The sequence below is a fragment of the Hyaena hyaena genome, unplaced genomic scaffold (genome assembly GCF_003009895.1).
Source record: "Hyaena hyaena isolate Hyena2069 unplaced genomic scaffold, ASM300989v1 scaffold_780, whole genome shotgun sequence".
Taxonomy (NCBI): domain Eukaryota; kingdom Metazoa; phylum Chordata; class Mammalia; order Carnivora; family Hyaenidae; genus Hyaena; species Hyaena hyaena.
In genome coordinates, this window is record NW_024081410.1 from 147,823 (window position 1) to 172,154 (window position 24,332).

The 24,332-nt window shown below is 57.7% G+C and overlaps 2 protein-coding genes across 4 annotated transcripts in view; one reads left to right on the forward strand and one right to left on the reverse strand.

The window, feature by feature from the left end:
- The window catches only part of HSPG2 (heparan sulfate proteoglycan 2), a 99,120-nt gene extending 86,097 nt beyond the window's left edge, over positions 1 to 13,023 (forward strand). For all 3 annotated transcript variants that reach the window (XM_039218771.1, XM_039218773.1, XM_039218772.1), the window contains 24 exons: positions 76 to 336; positions 515 to 719; positions 1,244 to 1,341; positions 2,184 to 2,450; positions 2,990 to 3,099; positions 3,284 to 3,431; positions 3,514 to 3,630; positions 4,275 to 4,386; positions 5,055 to 5,199; positions 5,282 to 5,381; positions 5,514 to 5,623; positions 5,749 to 5,857; positions 6,432 to 6,530; positions 6,875 to 7,096; positions 7,355 to 7,599; positions 7,930 to 8,101; positions 8,191 to 8,313; positions 8,416 to 8,472; positions 10,461 to 10,536; positions 10,626 to 10,704; positions 10,852 to 10,922; positions 11,101 to 11,184; positions 11,541 to 11,644; positions 11,793 to 13,023. In XM_039218771.1, coding sequence (XP_039074702.1) covers positions 76 to 336; positions 515 to 719; positions 1,244 to 1,341; positions 2,184 to 2,450; positions 2,990 to 3,099; positions 3,284 to 3,431; positions 3,514 to 3,630; positions 4,275 to 4,386; positions 5,055 to 5,199; positions 5,282 to 5,381; positions 5,514 to 5,623; positions 5,749 to 5,857; positions 6,432 to 6,530; positions 6,875 to 7,096; positions 7,355 to 7,599; positions 7,930 to 8,101; positions 8,191 to 8,313; positions 8,416 to 8,472; positions 10,461 to 10,536; positions 10,626 to 10,704; positions 10,852 to 10,922; positions 11,101 to 11,184; positions 11,541 to 11,644; positions 11,793 to 11,965 — 3,287 coding nt within the window. In that variant the 3' untranslated portion in view covers positions 11,966 to 13,023. The remainder of the gene's footprint in view (positions 1 to 75; positions 337 to 514; positions 720 to 1,243; positions 1,342 to 2,183; positions 2,451 to 2,989; positions 3,100 to 3,283; positions 3,432 to 3,513; positions 3,631 to 4,274; positions 4,387 to 5,054; positions 5,200 to 5,281; positions 5,382 to 5,513; positions 5,624 to 5,748; positions 5,858 to 6,431; positions 6,531 to 6,874; positions 7,097 to 7,354; positions 7,600 to 7,929; positions 8,102 to 8,190; positions 8,314 to 8,415; positions 8,473 to 10,460; positions 10,537 to 10,625; positions 10,705 to 10,851; positions 10,923 to 11,100; positions 11,185 to 11,540; positions 11,645 to 11,792) is intronic.
- A 356-nt stretch (positions 13,024 to 13,379) lies between these two features.
- Positions 13,380 to 23,212, reverse strand: LDLRAD2 (low density lipoprotein receptor class A domain containing 2). Its single transcript, XM_039218766.1, has 5 exons — positions 23,131 to 23,212; positions 20,521 to 20,964; positions 16,752 to 16,883; positions 13,740 to 13,907; positions 13,380 to 13,609 (listed from the first exon to the last, which is right to left on the reverse strand). The coding sequence occupies exons 1-5, from the start codon at positions 23,210 to 23,212 to the stop codon at positions 13,380 to 13,382; spliced, it is 1,056 nt and encodes a 351-aa protein (XP_039074697.1).
- Positions 23,213 to 24,332: the final 1,120 nt, after the last annotated feature.

Consider the following 24,332-nt stretch of genomic DNA (forward strand, 5'->3'; position numbering starts at 1 on the left):
CCCCTGGGGCCACCACCCGCCCCCATCCTGACCGCTGCTCTTCCCAGCCCCCACCTCTCCGTCCCCCCACCACAGGCCCGCCGTATGCCACCACCGTGCCGGAGCACGCTTCGGTGCGGGCAGGGGAGACAGTGCAGATCCAGTGCCTGGCTCACGGAACACCCCCGCTCACCTTCCAGTGGAGCCGCGTGGGTGGCAGCCTCCCCAGGAGGGTGACCGCCAGGAACGAGATGCTGCGCTTTGAGCCCGTGGCCCCTGAGGACTCGGGCCGCTACCGTTGCCAGGTCACCAACAAGGTGGGCTCGGCTGAGGCCTTTGCCCAGGTGCTCGTTCAAGGTGAGGAGAGCAGCCCTGGTTCAGGCTGGGTGGAAGGGGCTCCTAGGAAAAGAGCGTCCCCTTGAATGTTAGGATGGGGGTTTTCTGGGTGCTGGGAGGTGGAGGCATCAGGAATAACACACACACACACACACACACACACACACACACACTCACAACCTCATATGTGTCCCCACAGGCCCCTCTGGCTCCGTCCCGGCCACCGCCATCCCACCAGGATCCATGCCCGCCGTTCAGGTCACACCTCAGCTGGAGACCAAGAGCATCGGGGCCAGTGTCGAGTTCCACTGTGCCGTGCCCAGTGACCAGGGCACCCAGCTCCGCTGGCTCAAGGAAGGGGGTCAGCTGCCACCTGGCCACAGTGTGCAGGATGGGGTGCTCCGGTGAGTCAGGGGGAGGCCAGGCTGAACTTGAGCACCCCCGCCCAAAGTACATAAGGGGGCTGTTAGGATGCCTGCCCTGTGGGGCTCAGCATGTCACTTCCATTCTCTGAGCCCGAATGTTCTCAACCATACAGTGACTTACATGAGACCACTCACCAAAGCATGTGAGTGGAAGGTCTTCCATAAACAGGGGCTCATATTTGCATCCTTATTATTAGGGGAAAGAGAAAGTCTCTGATTCCAGATCTCAGAGCTCCGCTCTGACATGGGTCTGACATGACCCAGATCTCAGCTCCGCTACTCCATAATCAAGCTCTGTGTGATCTTGAGCTCTGAATGGTTTCGTCCTAAAATGGGTGTGCCTGCATGTGTGCCTCACTTACCTACCTGCCTCACGTGGTTAGTGGGAGACTAGAAGCTTAAACCATGTGCTAATCCCCAATGACTTTGAACCGGCACACCATTGCAAAGCGTTCTTGTCGATTGTTTCTATTCACTGATGTCTTATTATTTTTTCTTTACAGAATCCAGAACTTGGACCAGAGCTGCCAAGGGACATATATTTGCCAGGCCTACGGACCGTGGGGACAGGCCCAGGCCAGTGCCCAGCTGGTTGTCCAAGGTATGAAGGTGGTTTCCTCTCCTAAGAGCAGAGGATAGTAGAGTGCCTAGGTGGCTCAGTCAGTTGAGCATCTGACTTCAGCTCAGTCATGATCTCACAGCTCGTGGGTTCGAGCCCGATATTGGGCTCTGTGCTGACAGCTCAGAGTCTGGAGCCTGCTTCGATTCTGTGTCTCCCTCTCTCTCTGCCCCTCCCCTGCTCATTCTCTCTCTCTCTGCCCCTCCCCTGCTCATTCTCTCTCTCTCTCTCAAAAATAGTAAACACTAGGGCACCTGGGTGGCTTAGTCAGATAAGCGTCCGACTTCAGCTCAGGTCATGATCTTGCATTTGTGAGTTCGAGCCCCGCGTCAGGTTCTGTGCTGACAGCTCAGAGCCTGGAAACTGCTTTGGATTCTGAGTCTCCCTCTCTCTCTGCCCCTCCCCTACTTGCACTCTGTCTCGCTCTCTCAAAAATGAATAAACATTTAAAAAAATTAAAATGATAATAATAATAAACCTTAACAAATTTTTTTAAAAAGCTTGCGACAGAAAGGAGAGGAACAGAGACTACGTTCCCCAGGAAGAGCCCCTTAAGTGCCTATGAATTAGGCACCTGCTTGTGTCTACATAGAATAAGGGGGTTTGATTGAATATGGCAAGGGTGGGAAGAAGGGAGACGGGTGGACTGGTGGGTGCTCAGACCAGCCAGTGAAAAATGACAGCAGACATGCAAACAAGTAACCCTATAAACAAGAGCCAACAAGTGAAGAAGGGGGTGAATGCCCAGGGCCCCAGCGGTCACTTCCTCGGGCCGTGCCTGCAGCAGGCTGGCCTCACTCTGCCTCTGCTTCCCGCCTCCCCAGCCCTGCCCTCAGTCCTCATCAACATTCGGACCTCCGTGCAGACCGTGGTGGTCGGCCATGCCGTGGAGTTTGAGTGCCTGGCCCTGGGTGACCCCAAGCCTCAGGTGACGTGGAGCAAAGTTGGGGGGCGCCTGCGGCCTGGCATCGTGCAGAGCGGGGGCATCGTCAGGATCGCCCACGTGGAGCTGGCTGACGCAGGGCAGTACCGCTGCACCGCCACCAACGCCGCGGGCACCACCCAGTCCCACGTGCTGCTGCTTGTGCAAGGTGAAGGCCGGCAGGGACCTCCACGGGGACAGGGGGCAGGAAGAGGGAAATGGATATGGAGTCCTCACCCACTGGGGCACCTGCTCTGACGATGGAGACCCACAGCCCAATCTGATGGCAGAGACCACATAAACACAAAGCAGACATGAAGGAGAGTGGAAAAGGGCAGGGGGTGTGGGGCAGACGCAAAGCTGGGTTGTCTTCGGAGGTGGCTCCTTTTCACCCCAGACCCTATGACTTGCCCCAGAACTTCCTGATACACACTGCCCTAGTACCCCCCGTCTCAAGTCCCCAAGGGGCTGCACCCTTTCTGCCGGGGTGTGTTGAAGCTTGGGCTGTGGAACCAAACGGACCTGTCCCTGAGCCCTGACTGCCCGGTTCCAAGTGTGTAACCAGCAGTGAGCCTCATCTGTGAAATGGGGGCACAGTGCCTCCCTTCAGGGGCTAGTGTGAGGGTGAAATGAGTCTGGACGCGGGCTGGGCTCTCCAATGGCGGCTGTCATCAGGTTGATGGCCTGTGTCTCCTTCCCCACTCTTAGCCTTGCCCCAGATCTCCACGCCCCCAGAGGTCCGGGTGCCTGCTGGTTCCGCAGCCGCCTTCCCCTGCATGGTCTCTGGCTACCCCACTCCTGAGATCACCTGGAGCAAGGTAAGCGGTGGGCAGGGGAGCTGCAGGCATGCCCGAGGGGCGGTCTCCGTGGCCGCAGGACCCGGCCCAGGCTTGGCACAGGGTACAAGCCCAGTGTTTAAGGGTGGGCCTAGGGCAGGATGGGAGACAGGCCCTGTAGAGGTGGGGTCCAAGGCCAGGGTCCCAAGCATGGCTACGTTTGCAGCTGGACGGTCACCTGCCACCTGACAGCCGCCTGGAGAACAACGTGCTGCTGCTGCCCTCGGTCCGACCTCAGGACGCTGGCACCTACGTCTGCACCGCCACCAACCATCAGGGCAAGGTCAAAGCCTTCGCCCATCTGCAGGTGCCAGGTAAGACAGCACCCCCGGGGCTCCTCAGTGCCCTGCCCGCTGCCTCGTGGGCCTTGTTTCTAGCTACATTCTCTGTCCGCAGAGCGGGTGGTGCCCTACTTCACGCAGACCCCCCACTCCTTCCTGCCGCTGCCCACCATCAAAGATGCCTACAGGAAGTTTGAGATCAAGATCACCTTCCGTCCTGACTCAGCCGATGGTGAGCAGAAGGGCTGCTTGGGGGGAATCTGGGGTGGTGACGTCTCTGAGTGACCACCATTACTGTCTGGGCCCTGGTGGCCCCCAGTCCGACCCACCTCCCTCAGATCCCAGTCCCGGATCCCCCCAGGCCTGGCCTCTGGGCTCCCTCTCGGGCCTCCTCCTGTCTCCAGGCCCCACTCCGCAGTACCTCCCACCTCTGCCGTGGCTGCACCCACACCCATCCTCCCAACCTGGCTTCCTGTTCCTGTCTCTCCTCCTCCTTCCCTCTTTTGTCTCCATCTCTCAGCCTTTCCTCCTCTCTCTCTCTCTTTCTCTCTCCTCCATCTCCTTTGGGTCTCTGACTTTCACTGTCCAGGCCTCCTTCTCTACTCGGGTGAGTCTCTGCCTCCCTCTCCTCCTTCAGGTAGGCCCCCCAGTGTGAGTGAAGCAAATTCCACACCTTTGTAGGGGCTCTGAGCCAGTCTCTCCGCAACCGGAGACAGTGGGAAGGCCCCGGCTGCACAAGGTGTCCATACAGAGGGAGGGACGGGAGATAGAGAGTGAAGGGTCACAGGCTGGGGCCACTCGCCCCTGGGGCTGGGCGGACAGGGAGCTGTGGCTGGGGGGCCGGGTGGAGGCCCTGACGCGGCTGTGCCCTCCCAGGGATGCTGCTGTACAATGGGCAGAAGCGGATCCCAGGGAGCCCCACCAACCTGGCCAACAGGCAGCCTGACTTCATCTCCTTCGGCCTCGTGGGTGGGCGTCCTGAGTTCCGGTGAGACCCGCACCCTTCCTGTTTACAGGGGAAGGGGCTAGGGGACTGGGCTGCGGGGCTCTGGTCAGGCACACACCACCCTGGGTTGAGTTGCACGAGGGACGAAGCAGGAGATGTGGCTGTTGCCCTCGGTGAGCAGCTGATCTGCTGGAGTGGACACGGTGTGTCGACCAAGCGGAGGAGGAAGCGGCCTCAGACTTGCACAGAACTGCAGCAGAAGAAATGCTGGGTGATACTGAGTGTGCCTTTACCGGGTGGGACTCCTGCAGACCAGGATTCATTCATACATCCACTCAGTAGCCATTTGCTGAACACAGACACAGACAGATCACATTCTGGCCCTTGGAGGAATATATATCCACAGTGGGGAAGACCCAGCCACAAAGGAGGAGAGCAGATGACCTCCAGGCCCTGGAGCCAAGGGCAGTTGGCGCCCCGGGGACTGCTCCAGATAAGCTCTGGGGAGGCGAGGGAAGGAGAAGGGAAGGGGCAGGGATGTGGTGAGCTGGGTGCAGGGGATCAGGTGGGAGGACAGGGCAAGGACAGGAACTGGATCAGAAGTGCAGGAAACGGTGACATGGCCTCTGCCCAGGCGGGGCCCACCGCCCAGCCCTTCTGACAGGCCCCTTCTGCGTTTTCCCCCTGCTCGGCCCCACCCCGCGGAGCAGGTTTGACGCAGGCTCAGGCATGGCCACCATCCGCCACCCCACACCGCTGGCGCTGGGCCAGTTCCACACCGTGACCCTGCTGCGCAGCCTCACCCAGGGCTCCCTGATTGTGGGCAGCCTGGCCCCGGTCAACGGGACCTCTCAGGTGAGCCCTCCTGACCCCCATTTCCGCCCCCCCCACCTCTGCCCAGCCCCTGTCCACCATTCCCGACTTCTCCACTGTGCAGGGCAAGTTCCAGGGCCTGGACCTAAATGAGGAGCTCTACCTCGGTGGCTACCCCGACTATGACGCCATCCCCAAGGCGGGGCTGAGCAGTGGCTTCATAGGTGAGCCCCCTCCCTGCCTCCCTGCCCGTGCCAGCCTCTGCCGGCCTGGGGAGAGCACTGCGGGGTACGGCCTGGGGCCACCTAGGCCTTCCAGCACTGCTGCCCTCCTCACCATGCCTGCCTGCTGCCCAGGCTGTGTCCGGGAGCTGCGCATCCAGGGCGAGGAGATCATCTTCCACGACCTCAACCTCACAGCGCACGGCATCTCCCACTGCCCCACCTGTCGGGACCGGCCCTGCCAGGTAACCCCACACTGCACACGCCACTCAGCTGCCCCTGGCCCCTGCCCACAGACAGGGCAGACCCCCGTGGGGAGTGGGGGAGAGGCGGGATGTTCCGGGCCTGACTTCTGGGGACGACTTCGCAGAACGGGGGCCAATGTCAGGATTCAGAGAGCAGCAGCTACGTGTGCATCTGCCCGGCTGGCTTCACCGGGAGCCGCTGTGAGCACTCTCAGGCCCTGCACTGCCACCCAGGTGTGTGACCCGCCCTTCCGGTCGCTGCCACCCCTGGGTGCCGGCCTCTGCCCATTGCTGCCCCTCCAGATCCACCCACCCCACTGCTATCTGTACTTACCACCTTCTGTCGCCCATCCAGGTACTCGCCCCTCCTCCTCCTAGATACTGACTTCCATGCTGCCACCCCCGTACCTGCTCTGCCCCCACCTCTGCCCCCGGGCGCTCCCCCCAGCCCCTCACCACCCCGGATACCTACCACCTTCTCATCTCCCACCAAGACACCCACCCCGTTACCTGTCCCCAGGCACCACCCCCTCCCCCCACACTGTTACCCAGGTACGTTCCTTCAGGAGCACCACACTCATTCATTCGCTACCCTCCCCTCAGTGTCACTGTCCCCTGTCAGCCTGTACCCCAGCCTTTACTGCCCCCCTTTACCCCAGCTGTTACCCATTCCTCCTGCCCAGTCTTGGATGCAGCCCTCCCAGCCAGCCAAGGCTCCTCGGGTGCAATAGGTAGGGCTTTGGCATTAGGACCCCACCCTCTCCTGGGCCACCTCAATGTCCATCTCGCTGGTCCCTGTGTCCCCCAGAGGCCTGTGGGCCCGACGCCACCTGTGTGAACCGGCCTGATGGTCGAGGCTACACCTGCCGCTGCCATCTGGGCCGCTCAGGGATAAGATGTGAGGAAGGTAAGTGGAGCCAGGCCCGAGACCCCAGGGAACCCCAGAAGGATGGGGAAAGCTGGGCAGGGACACTCTGAGGCCACCAAGGGCCCTGTGGATGATAATTCCAGGGCCACAGGGCCTCAAGGGCACCTGGCCAAGCCTCCGCCCAGTCTGAATCCCTTACATGAGGGTCCCCAAAGGTCCCCACCTCTTACCAGAGACTTTTCCAGCCTGGTCTGCAGGACCCAAGGCCCCGGGCTCCTGTGCTGCAGCTATGACCCGGTCGGTCCTGAGCCCCAGCATCTGGAGGGGGGTGGACAAGGGTGCCCGTACCCCCACTGCCCCCGGCTGAGCTGTGGCTGCTGCAGGTGTGACGGTGACCACCCCCTCCATGTCGGGCACTGGTTCCTACCTGGCACTGCCCGCCCTCACCAATACACACCACGAGCTGCGCCTGGACGTTGAGTTCAAGCCACTGGCACCCGACGGCATCCTGCTGTTCAGCGGGGGGAGGAGCGGGCCTGTGGAGGACTTCGTGTCCCTGGCGATGGCTGGCGGCCACCTGGAGTTCCGATACGAGTTAGGGTCAGGTGAGTGCCGGACGTGAAACGCGCGTGGGCTCGAGATGCTAAGCTCTTTGCCCCCCTCGATTCCCCCATGCCCCACGGAGACTCAGAGGAATAACTTATGAAGTCAGAGCAACCCAAGTCTCCTGTTCATTCACCTTCTCTCCATGGGTGACTTGCAGCAAGGCCCCTCGATCTCTCTCGGGTTCCACCCAGCCCCTGTATGTGGGGGCGGGGTGGGGGGGCTCTGCGCATGCCATCCCTGCCTGCCGTCCTCCCCAGGGCTGGCCGTGCTGCGGACCCCTGAGCCACTGGCCCTGGGCCACTGGCACCGAGCGTCTGCAGAGCGCCTCAACAAGGATGGCAGCCTGCGCGTGAATGGCAGACGCCCCGTGCTGCGCTCCTCGCCAGGCAAGAGCCAGGGCCTCAACCTGCACACCCTCCTCTACCTCGGCGGCGTGGAGCCCTCCGTGCGGCTGCCCCCGGCCACCAACGTTAGCGCTCACTTCCGCGGCTGTGTGGGCGAGGTAAGGAGTGGCCTTGGGGGGACAGAGGGGAGGGGAGGGGGGAAGGTGCAGACCGGCCCCTCTGCCTGCAGTGAGCCCGGACGCTCCCCCGCGGGCCTCAGTACCCTCCTCTGTGAATCGGGGACGATCACTCCTCCTCCCACAGGCCTCACTGAGTAGTGACCGCGCTGATGGCGGTCCCGGCACACAGAAGGCATTCGGCTTGGGTTCCTCCCCGTCCTGCGCCCACATTCCCACTCGTGCTCCAGCCTGAGTCCCCTGCGGCCCACTGGGCCACTTTGCCTCTGCCTCCTGCATGCCCAGAGCCCCTCCACGTCCCCGTGCCCGCAGGTGTCGGTGAACGGAAAGCGGCTAGACCTCACCTACAGCTTCCTGGGCAGCCGGGGCATCGGGCAGTGCTACACCAGCTCCCCGTGTGAGCGCCAGCCGTGCCAGAACCGTGCCACGTGCATGCCCGCCGGCGAGTACGAGTTCCAGTGCCTGTGCCCCGATGGCTTCAAAGGTGTGAGAGCCGCCCGTGCGCACAGCAGGGGCACGGGGTGGCGGGCGGCCAGCCCCACCCGCGCCCGCTCACTGCACCCTGACCCACAGGAGACCTCTGTGAGCATGAGGAGAACCCCTGCCGGCTCCACGAGCCCTGTCTGCACGGGGGCACCTGCCAGGGCACCCGCTGCCTCTGTCCCCCTGGCTTCTCGGGCCCACGCTGCCAACAAGGTGACTATCCCCGCTTCTCCCCACCTCCCCCTGGGCCCTCTGGGGCTGCGCACGGTACCTGCAGTGTCTGTGCTCACCGACGGCACCCGCCTTTCCTCACAGGCTCCGGACAAGGCGCAGCCGAGTCTGACTGGCATCTGGAAGGCAGCGGGGGCAATGGTATGTGTTTCCTGTGGCCGGAGAGGCTTGGCTCCTCCCTGGCTTCCGGTCTCTCAGCCCCTCTTCCAGGCACCCCACACCCTCAATTCTGGCCTGTAAGCGGGACAAGCCCCAAGTGAGAGGCTCCCTGGGCACAGAGGGACAGAACAAAGATGAGCCCAGCAGCACAGAGCTGGGTCCCGCCCTGCACCTACTGGCTGGGTGACCTGGGCCAGGTCCTTGAGCCACTCTGACCTCAGTTTTCTCCTCTACATTCATGCATTCTGTCAGCAAACTATTGTGTGCCCATCTTCACTCTGGACGCAGTAAATATAAGATGAATAAGGCAAGACCTTCATTCTCAAGGATTCCACAATCTATTTTTTTATTTTTAATTTGTTTTTAATTTTTTAATGTTTTATTTATTTCTGAGAGAGAGAGAGAGAGAGAGACAGCGTGAGCAGGGGAGGGTCAGAGAGAGAGGGAGACACAGAATCTGAAGCAGGCTCCAGGCTCTGAGCCGTCAGCACAGAGCCCAACGTGGGGCTTGAACCCACGAACCGTGAGATCATGACCCGAGCTGAAGTCGGACGCTTAACCAACTGAGCCACCGGGGCGCCCCATCCACAATCTATTTAAAAGCAATCATAATTTTTTTTTAAAAAAAAAGCAATGATGGTTAAAAAAAAAATCAATGTTTATTGAACATCCGTGGACACTGGGCTGACTGCTTCGTAGATACCCATCTTCTTATCTGCCACTAACACAACAGTAGAAGTAGCAGTAGGATGGGTATGCGCATGAAGATCTGGATTCAGATCTTAGCCCTGCCACCTACTAGCTGTGTAACTTCAGGTGAGTCACTCAACCTTTCTGTGCCTCAGTTTCCTTATGTGCAAAATAAAGAGAAGTCACATCCTTCCACAAGGGTTGGATAAAACTTTGTGTCAAGTAAAATTACTTGGCATCTGTGAAATGCTGAGAACACGGTCTGGTCCGCCATGGGTACAGGATGTTAGCTTTTGTTAGCATTATATCTAAGTCCCAGGATTGGTATAGATTGTTACAGAGACCCACTGAAATGAAAGGGTGCTTGCAGCTGGCCCTGGTGCAGCGACCAGCACAGAGTAGGTGCTTGGTAAATGTTAGCTGTTAACATTGTTTGGTGGAGGGTGGCCAAGTGTCCCCTGCCCTTGCAGGCCCTTGGGGACCGGCGCTGGCCTGTGGGCTGCGTCTGAGCAGGCAGGGCCAAGGATGCTGGAGCCACACACAGTATGGACATCAGGGCCAAAAGTGTCCAAAGCAGGCTTCCCACTTCCTGGGAGAGTCACTCACCCTCCTGAGCCTGTCTTCCCGCCTGTAAGATGGAGGGAACGCGAAGATTCTAAACCTTTTATGTGCCAATGACCTAGGTGACCAGCTGGCCCTGCTTGCTCAGGACTAAGGGGTTTCTTAGGACGTGGACTTTCAGAGCTAAAACCAGGACAGGACTCAGCAAATGGGGACCATTGGTCACCCTATATGGACCCTGTTGACTACGTAAAATAAAATGCCTAGGATCTCAGAGTGAGCCAATTGTACTGAAATAAGGTCATCAAAATACTTAAAACTTTCAGATTTGTAACACAGGTGCGTCTTTATTAACACATTAAATAACAAGACCTGGTGGTGGCCCTAATAGCTGCTGTGGTTTCAACAAGCGTAGACGATGTTCTGAAATATTTGTAAGAAATGCAGTCAGAGCATCTGCTAGTGACAAATCACAGGTCCCGCTGCTGCTCCTGTGGTTCGTTGCCTGCATGCATACTGGAAGGAGCTGCTATGTTTCAGTGAGAAGTGAGGGACAGGAGAGCTCCAGGGGTTCCCCATCCAAGTTCGCAGGCCCCTGGCTTCTGTCCAGGGCCCCCACAGTAGCACACATCGGGGTGGAGGTGGGGGTCCTGGGGCCCAAGCAGTGGCCGCTCCATGCAGGCCAGCAGGCGTCTCACCACCCCCACGCTGTCCCGCAGACGCCCCTGGGCAGTACGGAGCCTACTTCCATGATGACGGCTTCCTCGCTCTCCCTGGCCACGTCTTTTCCAGGAGGTGAGACGGGTGCTGGGGGAGCCTGTGGGTCCAGGGAGGGGCACAGGAATCCGGGTTCTCTTCCCTCTCACCCGCTTCTCCGCTCCCAGCCTGCCCGAGGTGCCAGAGACCATCGAGCTGGAGGTCCGGACCAGCACGGCCAGCGGCCTCCTGCTGTGGCAGGGCGCGGTGAGTGTGGGCGTCCTGCCCGGGGCCCTAGGGTTCTCAGCCTCCTGGGGGGCAGAGCAGTGAAAGAGAGGAGGGTGGAGGTCACAGCCATCAGGGGCCTGGGCTCTCCAGGCTGGAAACTGCATCGACCCTGTGCTTCCCGGGCAGGATGTGGGAGAGGCCGGTCACAGCAAGGACTTCATCAGTCTTGGGCTTCAGGACGGGCACCTTGTCTTCAGGTGGGTCCGGGCACCTGGCCCTTCCTCCCCCTCCCTGACTTCCCTCACCGCATCAGTGGCTTCCCCTCTGCTCGCTGCTACGGCTCCTCCCATGAGAAGCTGCAGCCTCCAGCACAAGCCGCACGCACCACCACACACCAGCCCCAGCTCACGCTGTCTTGGCCCTGTGTGACCACAGCTACCAGCTGGGCAGTGGGGAGGCCCGCCTCGTCTCTGAGGACCCCATCAATGATGGCGAGTGGCATCGGGTGACGGCACTGCGGTAAGGGAGCCCACCTGGGCGCGGGGGTGAAAGGGGTCGAGTTCTGGAGCAGCACAGGACGCCGCCCACTATGTGCATGGAGGCAGGCTTTGAGCTCTGGGAGATGGAACTTGAAGCCAGGGTCAGGGGAGAGTCCGTGAGCTAGAACAATCTTCAAGGGCAGGACAGAACTCCTGTGGGGAGAGGGGGTGGCAGGCAAGCACCTGGAGGGATGGATGAAAGCCGGGTGGGGTGCTGGGAAGCTCTGTTTGCAGGGCCACATTCATCCAGTGGGGGAAGGAAAGAACTCTGAGCAGGGGGTGGGCAGGGAGGGCACTCGGAATTGGTGGTGAGCAGCCCACCCCTGTTCACCACAGAGAGGGCCGGAGGGGCTCCATCCAGATGGATGGCGAGGAGCTGGTCAGCGGCCAGTCCCCAGGCCCTAACGTGGCCGTCAACACCAAGGGCAGCATCTACATCGGTAAGTCCCGGGCTCAGGGAGGCACCACCTGGAGGCAGAGAGGGTTTGGGGCTCCCGCAGAGCGAGAACCCGCAGCCTTCCTAGCCCCCACCCTCACCCCATCCCCGGCTCCTGGAGCTGACAAGCCTGCCGCCTCTCATCCCTGCAGGTGGGGCTCCCGACGTGAGCACGCTGACCGGGGGCAGGTTCTCCACGGGCATCACCGGCTGTATCAAGAACCTGGTGCTGCACTCTGCCCGGCCCGGCGCCCCGCCCCCGCAGCCGCTGGACCTGCAGCACCGCGCCCAGGCGGGGGCCAACACGCGCCCCTGCCCCTCGTAGGCAGCCGCCTGCCCCGCACGGACTCCCGGGCAGCAGCCCAGCCCCATGACGTCGAGTATATTATTATTAATATTATTATTATGAATATTTTGTAAGAAACTGAGGCAATGCCACGCTTTGCTGCTACTGCCCTGGGCTGGACTGGAGGGTGGGCACGCCACCACCCCCACCCAGACACACCTGGGCAAGGCCGCGAGCTGGCAGGTGGGGCGGGTTGGATGCGAACTGGTGCCTCAGAGGACCACCGGGACTTGGGGTCAGACACGGTGGCCGATTGGGCTCAGAACTGTCGCCACCAGTAGAGGCCCCCCGCACACACATGTAGAGCTGGGCAGCCCAGTTCTGCAGCCCTCAGGCAGCCCCCACATCCTACAAGAGCCAACTGCGGCCTCCAGCCTGGTGCCTCACCAGCTACCTGGAACAAGAGACATCACGATTGCCTTTGCCACCCTCCTCCGGGTGGGGAAAGCTCTTTAGTGCCAACTGTGGAACAAAAGGCAGCTCACCCCTGGGCAGGCAACCCCACCCCTGCCGGCCCATGTCCCAGCCCCCTCCACCTCTGCCTGGCCAGCCGAGCCACCTGCCCCTGGCAGCCTCCCCCTCCCACCGAGTCCTCCTGCCCCCCCCCCAACACCTGATACCTACCCAGGGGCCTGCCCTCAGGGGCTGCAAGGGAAAGTCCACCCCAACTCTTACCAGGAGCTGCTATGGGCAGAGGCCATCACTGAGAGGGTCTCCCCGCCCACAGCAGGCCACACACCCCCCCCCCACTGATCTGGAAGTGAAGGCCCAGGGGACATGGGGGGAGGAGGGCATCGGTGGTTGAAGAGTTAGTGCCTTGCGTGGGGGATGCCGGGACTCATGGCTGGGAGGGACAGGAAGGCGACATGACAGCCCTGCCCCATCTGTGGGGGCCTGAGGGCCCAACTGGGGGCACGTGCCCTCCCCACCAGCAGCCCACAGATGTGGGGTCAGGACGCCTGGCCTCTGTGTCCTAGAAGGGACCCTCCTGTGGTCTTCATCTTGATCTTTCTTAATAAACGGTGCTATCCCCGCCAGAGCGGTCTCCTGCGCCTCTGACTAGGGCTTGACTCGGTGGCGCCTGAGGGTGGGCCAGGGAGGGGCAGAGCAGGGCAGGTGAGGTCTGGGAGTAGAGCTAGGCCCCTGCTCCTTGGCCTTCACGGATCCAGCAGAGGATCCAGCAGCCAGCTGCTGCCCGAGCTTAGGGCCGGTAACTCCTGTGTGCCTCACGGCAACCATGTGGGGCAGGGATCCTCCCATTTTCCCGAGGAGCAGCTAAAGTCTGAGGGTTAGGTAACCTGCCCAGGGTCACCTGGCCCTCCCGGGGACGGGGGTACAACTCTGGGCCTGTCTGACCCCAGAGCCCGCCCTCCTTTCTCTGAAGCCACGGCCTCTAGGGATGTCCTCCCTGCCCCTGCAAGGCCAGCCTGCTCGGCTGCAGCCCCCCGGAGGCCACCTGGCCAGGACGCATGTAACAGATAGCGCAGCTGGGACAGAGGCCACAGGCACGAGCCCGCCGGGCCAGCCAGCTGGAGGAGCAGCAGCACCAGCCGAGGCCCAGGAGGAGGCCAGCAGAGGCGAGGACCAGCGAGGAGACCGGGGCGGCGCCCTGCAGCCGGGGACCTGTAGAAGGAAAGGGAGAGTCCACTCGGGCCTCAGCCGGGGCCTGCTGCCCTGTCCCTGTCACCTAGAAAGGGACAAGTGTGACCTTGGTGGGGGGAACGGGATCAGGTGGGAATCAAGAGCCACGTACCTCCCGGAGAGGCCACTGTATCCCGCTGTTCAGGGGCCCGGCCTGCCAGGGGGCTCCTCTCGGCTCCCCTCTGGAGGGGGCCTGCAGACCTGAGGTCTGGGGAGAGCGTCAGGGTCCTGGAGGCCTGGCCGTCTGTACCCCCTGCCTGGCTGGGCACCAGAGAGGGACCTGCAAAGGGAAATAAGAGACTAACGCACAGAACTTTCAAGGGCTTGACTTGGTCTCCCTGAATCCTCCCTAAACCTCTCTGAGTTTGCTACTATTTGTATTTCCATTTTACAGATAAGGGAAGTGAGGCACAGAGAGGTTAAGTCTCTTGTCTAGATCACAGAGCAGTGATAGGGAGCGATAGGGGAGGACTTGAGCTCACACGGTCCAGCTCCAGCACCTGGGATTGACGAATGGAGCTACTTCCCAAGAAGGAGGGTGTATCAGCACCCCCACCCTTCCCCGGTGGCTCAGTCGGTTAAGCGTCTGACTTTGGTTCAGGCCATGACCTCGTGGTCTGTGAGTTCGAGCCCCGTGGCGGGCTCTGTGCTCACGGTTCAGGGCCTGGAGCCTGCTTCAGATTCTATGTCTCCCTTTCTCTCTGCCCCCTCCCCAATCATGTTCTGTCTCTCCCCGTCTCTCAAAAATGAATAAATGTTGAAAAAAAGAAAAAAAGAAAAGAAGGAGGATGTATCTGTCTTGAGCATTTACTGGGCACCAAGCACTGTGCTGGGTGCTGAGCTCTTTACCTCCAGTATTTCACTTAGTTCACGACAACTCTGACACCTTAGGTTTATCGTCCCCATCCTATAGATCAGGAAACTGAAGCACAGAGTTCATTCTTCCACTCATTTGACTACTATTTCTTGAGCATCTACTGCCCCCTCCCCCAGGCATTGCCCTAGGGATGGAAGGAAACAGCAGTGGGTGAAATAGACAAGCTCATCTTAGGGTGCAGAGATGTAACACAAATTCCGTCCTGTCACACAGAGGTGCTATGGAGAGAGTAAGAGGCAGAGGGGACAGGGCAGGTTGGCTAGGGTCAGGGTTCTTTTTCACGGTGGTGAAATATATACCACAATAAACCATTTTTAACCGCGTTTAAGCAAACGGTTCAGTGGCGTTAGTTCAATCACATAGTCGTGCAGCTCTCACCACCGTCCCCAGAGCTGCCTTCATCCTGCCAAACTGAAACTCTGTCCCCGCGGGAACGCTGGCTCCCATCCCCCCTCCAGGCCCCTGACGACCACCATTCTTTGCGTCTCTACGGTCTGGCTGCTCAGGGTGCCTGGTGTAAGTGGAATCCTGGTGTTTGTCCTTTCACACGGGCTTATTTCATGTCACACAGTGGCCCCAAGGTTCATTCCCGTGTTACATGTTCATGCGTGGGTCTGAATCTCCTTCCTTTAGAGGACTGAACAATACTCCGTTGTGTGGACATGTCATAACTTTACTCGTCCATTCACCTGCCGGTGGACAGAAGGTGCCATGTTAAATCAAGGGGCCGGGAAGGAACTAAGATAGTTAAGTGGAGACCCACAGGAGGCCAAGGTAAACTTCAGGGCAGAGGCAGCTCAGCCCAGGCCAGAAGGCAGGATGAGAAGGAGGCTGGGAAGGAAGCTGGGGGCCGGCATGGAGGAGGGGGGCGTGCAAAAGGGAGGTGGGGAAGGGCCAGAGGAGCCACAGGACAGAAGGAACAGGAACTGTGGGCTTCGCGGGCTTTGCTTCTGCTGACATATGAGGCATGTGGAGGGTCGCGTGCGGCCCACAGAGTGACTTCCTCCAAAGAGGACAGTACAGAAAGGGGAGGCAGGAAACTAGCAGTGGAGAAACCTTACAAGCACTACCTGGTGCTGGCAGTATGTGCTCTGGATACAGGGGGATGAAGAGGACACTTGGCCCCAGGATCTTCCTCCAGGTAGCCCATCACTCCAATCTCATCATGAGAACATCAAATTCTGATGATGTGGAGGCTTGGCCATGGGCTGAGAGGAGAGGAGGGCAGGTGACCACAGGGGACGCTGGTGAAGAGCAGGATGGGGGAGGGCTGTGCAGCCTGTGTTCAGTTTGGGGCAAGTTTGAGATACCACCTACACAGCCACATGGAGAGATTGAGTAGGGAGGCAGGTATGTAACTAGAGTTCAAAGACAATCCAGCTGGCGATGTAATATAAAGGAGACCGCCAGGGGAATGGGCGCAGAGATGGCTGGAGGAAAGGGGGGTATAGGAATGGGGCCCCGGGCACAAAGCACAGAGTGTCAGGGAGATAAAGAGGAACCTGCAAAGTAGACTGAGGAGTGGCTTGGCAGATAAGTGTGTGGGGTCCTGGGAAGTTAAACTTCCCCCTCCAGCTAAGTTGTTTTTTGCAGTAAACAACCTGTTCAACAGTACATGGCAGCTCTATCTGCAGGATGCAGCATCTTAGACTCGCAGGAAGGATCTTCCTGAGTGATCTATTTTGGTGCCCCCTGTCCACAGAGATCATTCCTCGTTATGTTACTCGATGAGTCTATGACTTTGGGCAAGTCATTTCTCCTCCCTAGGCCTCAGTTTCCCCATATGTAAAAGGCGAAAGATTTAGACGATCTGAAGAGAAACCAGAGTATGAGTTTTCCCATATGTACAATGTGGGAGTCAGGCTGGATCAGTGGTTTCCCAAGTAAGTCTTGAAGGTCCAACTCAGGTCTCCTGGGGGGATATCAGTCAGCCAGGGCCCGGGACTCCAGGTCCTGCTAACTGGAGCTTCTCTCCTTTTGATGGCTTGGGTCTCAGGGCAAAATTCCACTTAGGAAATATTCCACCACTAAAATATCAGCTGGATGACATCCTCTCCAGCACCATTCTGGCTCTCACTTGCTCTGATCCTCAGGTCCTCCCCTGTACACACATTCCTCACCTTATTCTCTCCCCTCACGCCCCTGCCTCCGACCTCCGCCACCGAGGCCCTGCCCCAGGGAAAGGCAGTCAGCCCCCGGCTCCCCTCCTAGCTGTTCAGTGGGGCCCAGGCAGCACCCATCACTGACCTCTGCAGTCGGCCGGTGGCCAGGAGGCCTGGTCACTACCATCGCCACAGTTGTCCACACCCCAGCGATCGCACACCAGGCTAGAGGGGATGCACCTGCCAGTCCGACAGCGGAAGTAGGCACCACAGGATCCTGGGGTCAAGAGGGAAGGCAGGAGATGAGGGCCGGGAGCCCGCCTGTGACTCAAGGGGATGTGCAGCCCTGCAGTGAGGGAGCGTGGGAGCTTGGAGCAGGAGAGAGCATGGGTGGGCATTTCATGGGAGACAGGTGCATGGCCCCAAGGACGACACCGATGGCTAACATTTTGAGTCCCCGTTGCATGCCGGGCATGGTTCTATGTACCCCGCTCACACTCCAGCCCATCAACTTCTCACAATGACCCTGTGGGATAAACACATTACTAACCCCGTTTTAGGGATGAGAAGACAGGCCCAGGGAGGTTAGGTCATGTGACCAAGGCTACACAGCCTGTATCTAAGTAGCAAAGTAGGGACTCAGTCCTATGCTCATAAAAACTGCGGTGTACTGTGGGTGTGCGGGCGTGTCTGCACATGTGAATGCACGTAGCCTGCAGTGTCCCTGTGAACCTGAACACTCCCCCAGATCCTCGCTCATGGCATGGCACCTGCCATCAGTTCTGCCTGGCATTCCCTCCCCCAGGTAACTGCAGGCTCACCCCCTTCAGGTCTACACTCAACCTTCCCTGAGCTCCATGTGAGAATGGTGCGCCACCCGGTGCTCCGACCCTCCTTGTCCTGACCTCCATTCCTCTGAAGCGCTCACCACCTCTGCAAAACATGGATTCACTTGATTATTTATTTCTGGTCTGTCTCTCCCACCATAACGTCAGCTCAGGAAGGCATGGACTTCTCTTCTGCTCTCTGCTGTGCCCCTAGAGCTGATGTTAGAGCTGTAATGGTGACCAGGGAGTTGTAGCTGCAGGGTCATCTTGCTGCCAGGTAGAAAGAGAAGCTGCCCGAGATGGAGGCTGAACAGACTCCCACAATGCAAAGGGAGAGAGGCGACAGAGCCCAGGTGCCATTACTTAAACTGCTGGATCCAGCTATACCTGAACCAATATCTTAATATCCCTGTTATAGCCACCTCCACCCACCTCCCCCCCCCATTCTGCTTTGGCTAAACCAGGTTGAGTTGGGTTTGTTTCGTCTACAAATGAAAGTGAGTAATATATAGATATATAGATGTAAGAGTGAATATCTATGAAGGAAAACACAAATAGTGCGGTTGTGTATGGGTGAGTGTCAGTATAAGAGGGTGTGCATGAACCAGATAGGGTATGACTGCAAATGTGAGTGACTGGGACTGTGTGTGTGGCCTCAGGATGTGAAATGAGCCTCTCTTCATTCAGATGACAAGACTGATCTAAGGTAGCCAAAGCTGTGATAGGGCTTCACCCCTGCCACCTGCTTTGGAAGTCCAATCCTGATAAACACAGAGCAGCTGCAATGTTCCTGGGCCCTTGGCTGGCAGGTGTACCTTGAAGGCAGGCAGGCAAGGCCACAGCGAGAAAGGGGGAAGTGAGAGGTTAATTCTAAATCGTCCAGTGACTGCTGTTTACAAAACAACGCCATAGGCCCCTGGGCAGAAAGGGGACCCCAGGCACCAAGGTCTTGTCCCTGAGGATTTAGAGTACAGATTTCAGGATGTCCAACTTTGGCTCACGTCATGATCTCAAGGTTCCTGAGTTCAAGCCCTGCATCGGGCTCTTTGCTGTCAGCACAGAGACTGCTTCAGATTCTCTGTACCCCCCCTTTCTGTCCCTCCCCGACTCTCTCTCTTTCTCTCTCAAAAATAAATGAACATTAAAAAAAAATAGAGTACAAATTTCATATGGTTCCTCCCAGAGCCAGATACTCTAATGGGGAAGAGAGAATTTAAAATCGAAAATCAGACCAGGCATAAGGCCAGGGAAGAAGAAGGGTGGGCCTGGGGCACTCCCGGCTCAGCTCCGTGTTACAGGGCTACCCAGGCCCTGGCACACGGAGGTGTTCTGCACAGGCCCTCAGAGACCGCCATGCTCTTTACTCAAAGCGCTCACATCCCATGTTTCATGCTCCAACCTGGGGGAGTCTGGGTGGCTCACTGACTATTGGTTTGGGCTTGGGTATGATCTCATGGTTTGTGAGTTTGAGCCCCACGTCAGGCTCTGTGCTGGCAGTGCGGAGCCTGCTTGGGATTCTCTGTCTTCCTCTCTCTCTCTGCTGCTCCCCTACGCAGGCACTCTCTCTCTCTCTCTCTCTCTCTCTCAAAATAAATAAACTTAAAAAGAAAAAGACTTTGGAAAGAAAGAAAGAAAGAAAGAAAGAAAGAAAGAAAGAAAGGAAGGAAGGAAGGAAGGAAGGAAGGAAGGAAGGAAGGAAGGAAGGAAGGAAAGAAAGAAAGAAAGAAAGAAAGAAAGAAAGAAAGAAAGAAAGAAAGAAAGAAAGAAAGAAAGAAAGAAACCCTCCAGCCCAGATATTTTGCTAGAGTTGGCAATAATGCTTCTCTGTGGTTTTGGAATCCTCTGAGCTTTGGCCACTCACCTGCTCACCATCACTGGACACAGCCTCTGCTGCGACATACGTGTCCCCAATCCTGGGGGAGCCTGTCGGGACTAAGGCCTTGAACTCAGTTTGGACAAAAGGATGTGCTCTAGCCGTGAAAGCCCAGCTGCTCCACATGTGAGCAGGGAGGCCCGGGCGCTTTCCTTAACCTCCCCGGGCCTGTTTCCCACCCATAAATACGAGGAGGAGCAGACAGGCATGGTGTTGCTGGGAGGAATAGACAGACCTGGCACGCAAAGGGCAAAGGCAACGCTTAATAAGTTATTGTTAGTTAATATCAAGTCCCTTTCCTTGCTGAAGTGGCATCTGTCACTCACAGTCACGAGAGTCCTAATGGCCCCTCTGCAATCATCTGAAGGGCTGACCCAGGACAGAAGAGCCTTATGTGAACTTGAGAGCGTGGGAGTGAGTTATATCTAAGGGTGCAAAGTGGTACTGTGTGTGTGAGGTATGATGTGGACCATATTTGTGAGTGTGCAGTACGTGAGATATGTGGGTTGTGTGCTGCAATGTGTGAGGCACATGGGTGTGTGAGGTGTGGAAATGAGTGCAGTTGTGGGTTGTATGCACACGTACAATGTGTGTGAGTGTGGGTGTTGGGTGCGAGGTGTGTGCGTGTGGGGTCACGCGAATGAGTCTGCAGTGTGTGTGTTAGGTGTAAGGTGTATGAGTGTGGGTCACGTGAGTGTGCAGGGTATGTGAGTGTGGGTGTTGCTGTGAGGTGTTGGGGGGATTGTGTGAGTGAATGTGCAGGGTGCGTGAGTGTGGGTGTTGGGTGTGGGGTACGGGATGTGTGCGAGCGAGAATTGTGAGCGGGTGAGTGTGTGCGTGTCAGGACCTGGTAGGTGGTCTGCTCCACACGTCCCTGGAAGGCAGATTTCTGGGGTGGCTCTCAGGGTCTGGAGTCGCCGGTGCCGTGCGGACCCGAGTCCGGCCACCAGTCCTTCTCCCCACCATCCCTCCTAGGCCCCGCCCCACCCAGGCCCCGCCCCACCCAGGCCCCGCCCCACCCCTGGGCCCCGCCCCACCCCTGGGCCCCGCCCCAGGCCCCGCCCCAGGCCCCGCCCCACCCCAGGCCCCGCCCCGCCCCTGGGCCCCGGCCTCATCTTCCCGCGCCGCAGGTGCTACCCGGGTAGCCGCCCCGCCCCTGCCCGCAGCTGCCCCCAGCTTGGAGGTCCGGGTCCCGGCCCACAGCCCCAACCCACCCAGCCGGAAAGAGGTGACTTCGCCCACGAAGTCCACGCGGGGCTGGCGGCCTCTGGTGAGCAGGCGGAGGCCCAGGAAGGGCCCGGAGGACACCACCGGGGCGGGAATGGTCAGGCCACAGAGAGGGGCCCCCAGCGCCCGGGGCGCCCCCGGCGGGCCCTCGTAGAACTGCAGGTAGGACCCGGGGGCGCACGGGTCGGCGGGCGCCGGGGACGAGGCGTTGGGCGCTGGAGGCACTGGGGGCGCCCGCGTCGCCGCGGCCAAGCTGTAGACCAGGAAGAAGCGGAACTGGAAGCGGATCCTGTCGCCGGGGGCCGCCGCCCGCATCCAGAGCCCGCAGTCGGTGTCCGGGACCACGAAGTAGAACCTGCGCGAGGCGGAGTGCGAGCGCAGCAGCAGCCCGTCCCCCTGCCACGTCTGCCCGCAGAGGTCCACCAGGTCGGCTGCGGGGAGGAGCACGGATTCTGCAACCGCGCGGCCTGGTTCTGAGCCCTGCCTGCTGGGTGACCCCAAGTAAGTCACTCACCCTCTCTGGGCCCCAGTTTCCCCATCGGTAAAATGGAATGATTTGCGCAATCTCAGAATGTTTGTGAGGATTAAATAATTCAGTTCAGGTCCTCAAGCTCTTATTCTTTTTTTTTTTTTTTTTAAGTTTATGTATTTTGAGAAAGAGAGAGAGAGAGAGCGCTAAAGAATCCCAAGCAAGCTCGGCACTGTCAGCGCGGAGCCCGATGCAGGGCTGGAACTCAGGAACTGTGAGATCATGATGTCAGTTTAACCAACTGAGCCACCCAGGGGCCCCCTCAATCTCTTATTCAAAAACCCAAGGAGGTGTTTCAGAATTTTCCAGATTTTAGAAAGATAAGGTGGTATATATGCAGGATATTATGTTGCAGCCTCCACGATCCAACGCATTTTCTAGGGCAGTTGTAAGAACATAACCCTAACTAAGCAGAGCAAATGAAGACAAGAAACAGCCCCCTATCAGTTCAAGTCAGGAAGTCCCAGTAAATTAGTTAAGAAGGAATTTTGGTTTTCAGAGCTTTTCATATTTTGGAATTGAAACTAAAGGACTGTGGACATGTAAGTGTCCTTTGCTTAGGACAGAGCTTGGCATTTAATGAGTGTTACCCAAATGTTCGCTGTTAGTAACATCTTACTGGAGGATGGAGCAGGCACAGCCTTTCCCTGTTGCGTCTTGCTAGAAGAATCTTAATATCTCTCAGCTGCCAGGGAGCAACGTACCAACCCTCCTGGTCATTGGCCTAAACCAGGTTTTGTAATCCTGTTTGTAGGGTTTAGGGTTTGGTATGTGACCTGATTTTGGCCAATGAGATTAAAGAAGTTTGCTGAGGGCTCCTGAGAAAGGATTTCCTCTCTGATTAAAAGAAGAAGGAGAAGGAGAAGAAGAAATGAAAAAAATGAAAAGGGGTACACGCGTGGCTCAGTTAAGTCTGACTTTGGTTCAGGTCATGATCTCATGGTTCGTGGATTTGAACCCTCCCCTCCCCGTCAGTCTGTGCGCTGACAGCTCCGAGCCTGGAGCCTACTTCAGAGTCTGTGGCTCCCTCTCTCTCTGTCCCTCCCTCCATTCTCTGTCTCTCTGTCTCTCTCAGAAATAAGTAAACATTTATAAAAGAAAAAGAAAAGAAAAGGGAGAGCTGTGTGATGAGGACCCTCTTTCTTCCTGCTTGTGAAAGTGGTTGGCTGAGAATGCAATGGCTGGCATTGCAGCAGCCATGTTGCAAAGATGAGGTCATGAGAATCCCGGATCATCACTGACACGGTTGAGCTGCTAAGTTAACCATTTCTGGAACTATCTTTGGCCACTTTTCTTAAGTGAAATAATAAATGTCCTTTTAAGGACATTAGTTTGGTGTCTGTTACTTACACTCCGAAACATCCTCACTGGTACAGAGTTGTTGTGAGTATTAAATGAGACAATGCATAAATAATCAAACTAGCTGTGAGTTTTGTAAGGATAGAGAAGAGGAGGTGGCTTTTCAGGTGCATGGTAGGGCACTAGTGCGTCTTGAGGACCAGCCAGGACATGGGTCTTTGAGGAAGAAATTCACCATCTGGGCTCAGGATGTGGGAGCTTGTTCTCAAATCGATAGGGACCTAGTAAAGCCAGAACATGCCCCAGGGGCGCACGGGAGAGGAGGGAATTTTCAAGAGTGAGTGAACTGAGTGCCTTCTATGTGCCAGGCACTAAGTATCTTGCACATTTATCTCATATGCACAATAATAGTCCCTTAAGGGGCCCTCATTCCCCTCTTACTGCTGAAGACACTGAGCTGAAACAGTGATCTCTAGGGCGAAAACGTAAGAAGAGGCGGTGAGAGCGTGAACACAGGGTGTCTGACCGCAAAGCCCACGGTGTTGTCCATTGCCCTCCCCTACATGCACCCCAGACCCCTGCTTCTGGGTGACTTAGAGTTCCAGCCTTCCAGAGGGACTTGGGGTGGACTTGGGGGTGTCCCAAGCAAGGCCAGGCCCGGGGCTTCCCAGCCTCCTCCAGGTCAAGGGGTCCCAGCCCATCTTGGAGAAACACAGTGTCTGAGGGTGGTAGGACCCGCCCTGCCTCAGCCCTGCCCCTTCATGCTCACCGGTGTCCAGGGCAGACGCCACCAGGGCAGCCGCCCCCAGCAGGAGCAGCGTCTGGGGCCGCTGCAGGGGACGGGCCTCCATCCAGGCCCCGCTGTGCCCAGCGGTGGGGCAGACCTGCAGAGCCTTCAGTTTGGGGTCCTTGGGGAGACCAGGGTGTGGGAGCCTGGCTGAGCCAGCAGAGAGGATAGCAGGACGCAAGGAGCAAGGGGAGGTAAGGCCGCCAGCTCTCTGGTCTCTTCACAGTGATCTTGGTGCTCCAGATCCTTCTTCACATCAGGATTGTGTCCAGGGTTGCCATGGAGATTTGGGGGCTGAGGCTGGAGCCTGGGGAAAGAAGGCGGGGAAGATGTCTGCTTACCCCATGCCAGACAGGAACCAGGAAACTCAGATCCGGTTCAGCCACAAGGCTTCTAGGAGGGGGACCCCACAGCCTCAGAGACTTACTGCTCTCTGGGCAAGTCGGCATCTTAGGGCCAAGCTTGAGAGAGGCCCAGGACATCCAAGGGCCACTCTGAGGGCTCTAGACTGGCAGTAAATGATGAAGAAGTTCATTCTGTTACCAAAAAGTATTCCTACCTCAGGGCCTTTGCACTCCCAGTTCCCTCCCACCTGGAATGCTCTTCTGCTATGGCATTCCATGGCTGGCTTCTTCAGGTTTCAGCTCACATGTCACCTCCTTGGGCCACACTTCCTGGACCACCTAGTGGTCTCCCACCTTGTCACTGAGTCACATCTCCGCAACTTTATTATCTCAGCACTCACTTGAATTATCGGCTTACTTATGTCTTGTGTATGTTATCCATTGGCCCCCAACTGAAACTGTGTTCTGCAGGTGTCTTGATGATCTCTGAAGCCCCAGGTCATACATAGCACAGAGCCTGGCACAGGGCAGGGATCCAGAAAATAAGAATAGATGTGTAGTATTGCACACATGATTTCCCTTTTGCCGGGTTTAACTTCCCCATGTATAAAAGAAAGAGCTTGGACCATTTCAGATTTTTCCAAAACTTGTCATTAGAACAGTTATTTTTCATGGGGTGCCTGGCTGGTTCAGTCAGTAGAACATGCGACTCTTGATCTCGGGATTGTAGATTTGACCCCCATGTTGGCTGTAGAGATTACTTAAAAATAAAATCTTAAAAAAACTTTTTTTCAGAACATTTGTTACATGGAACATTAATATATAAAACTGAAACTTTTT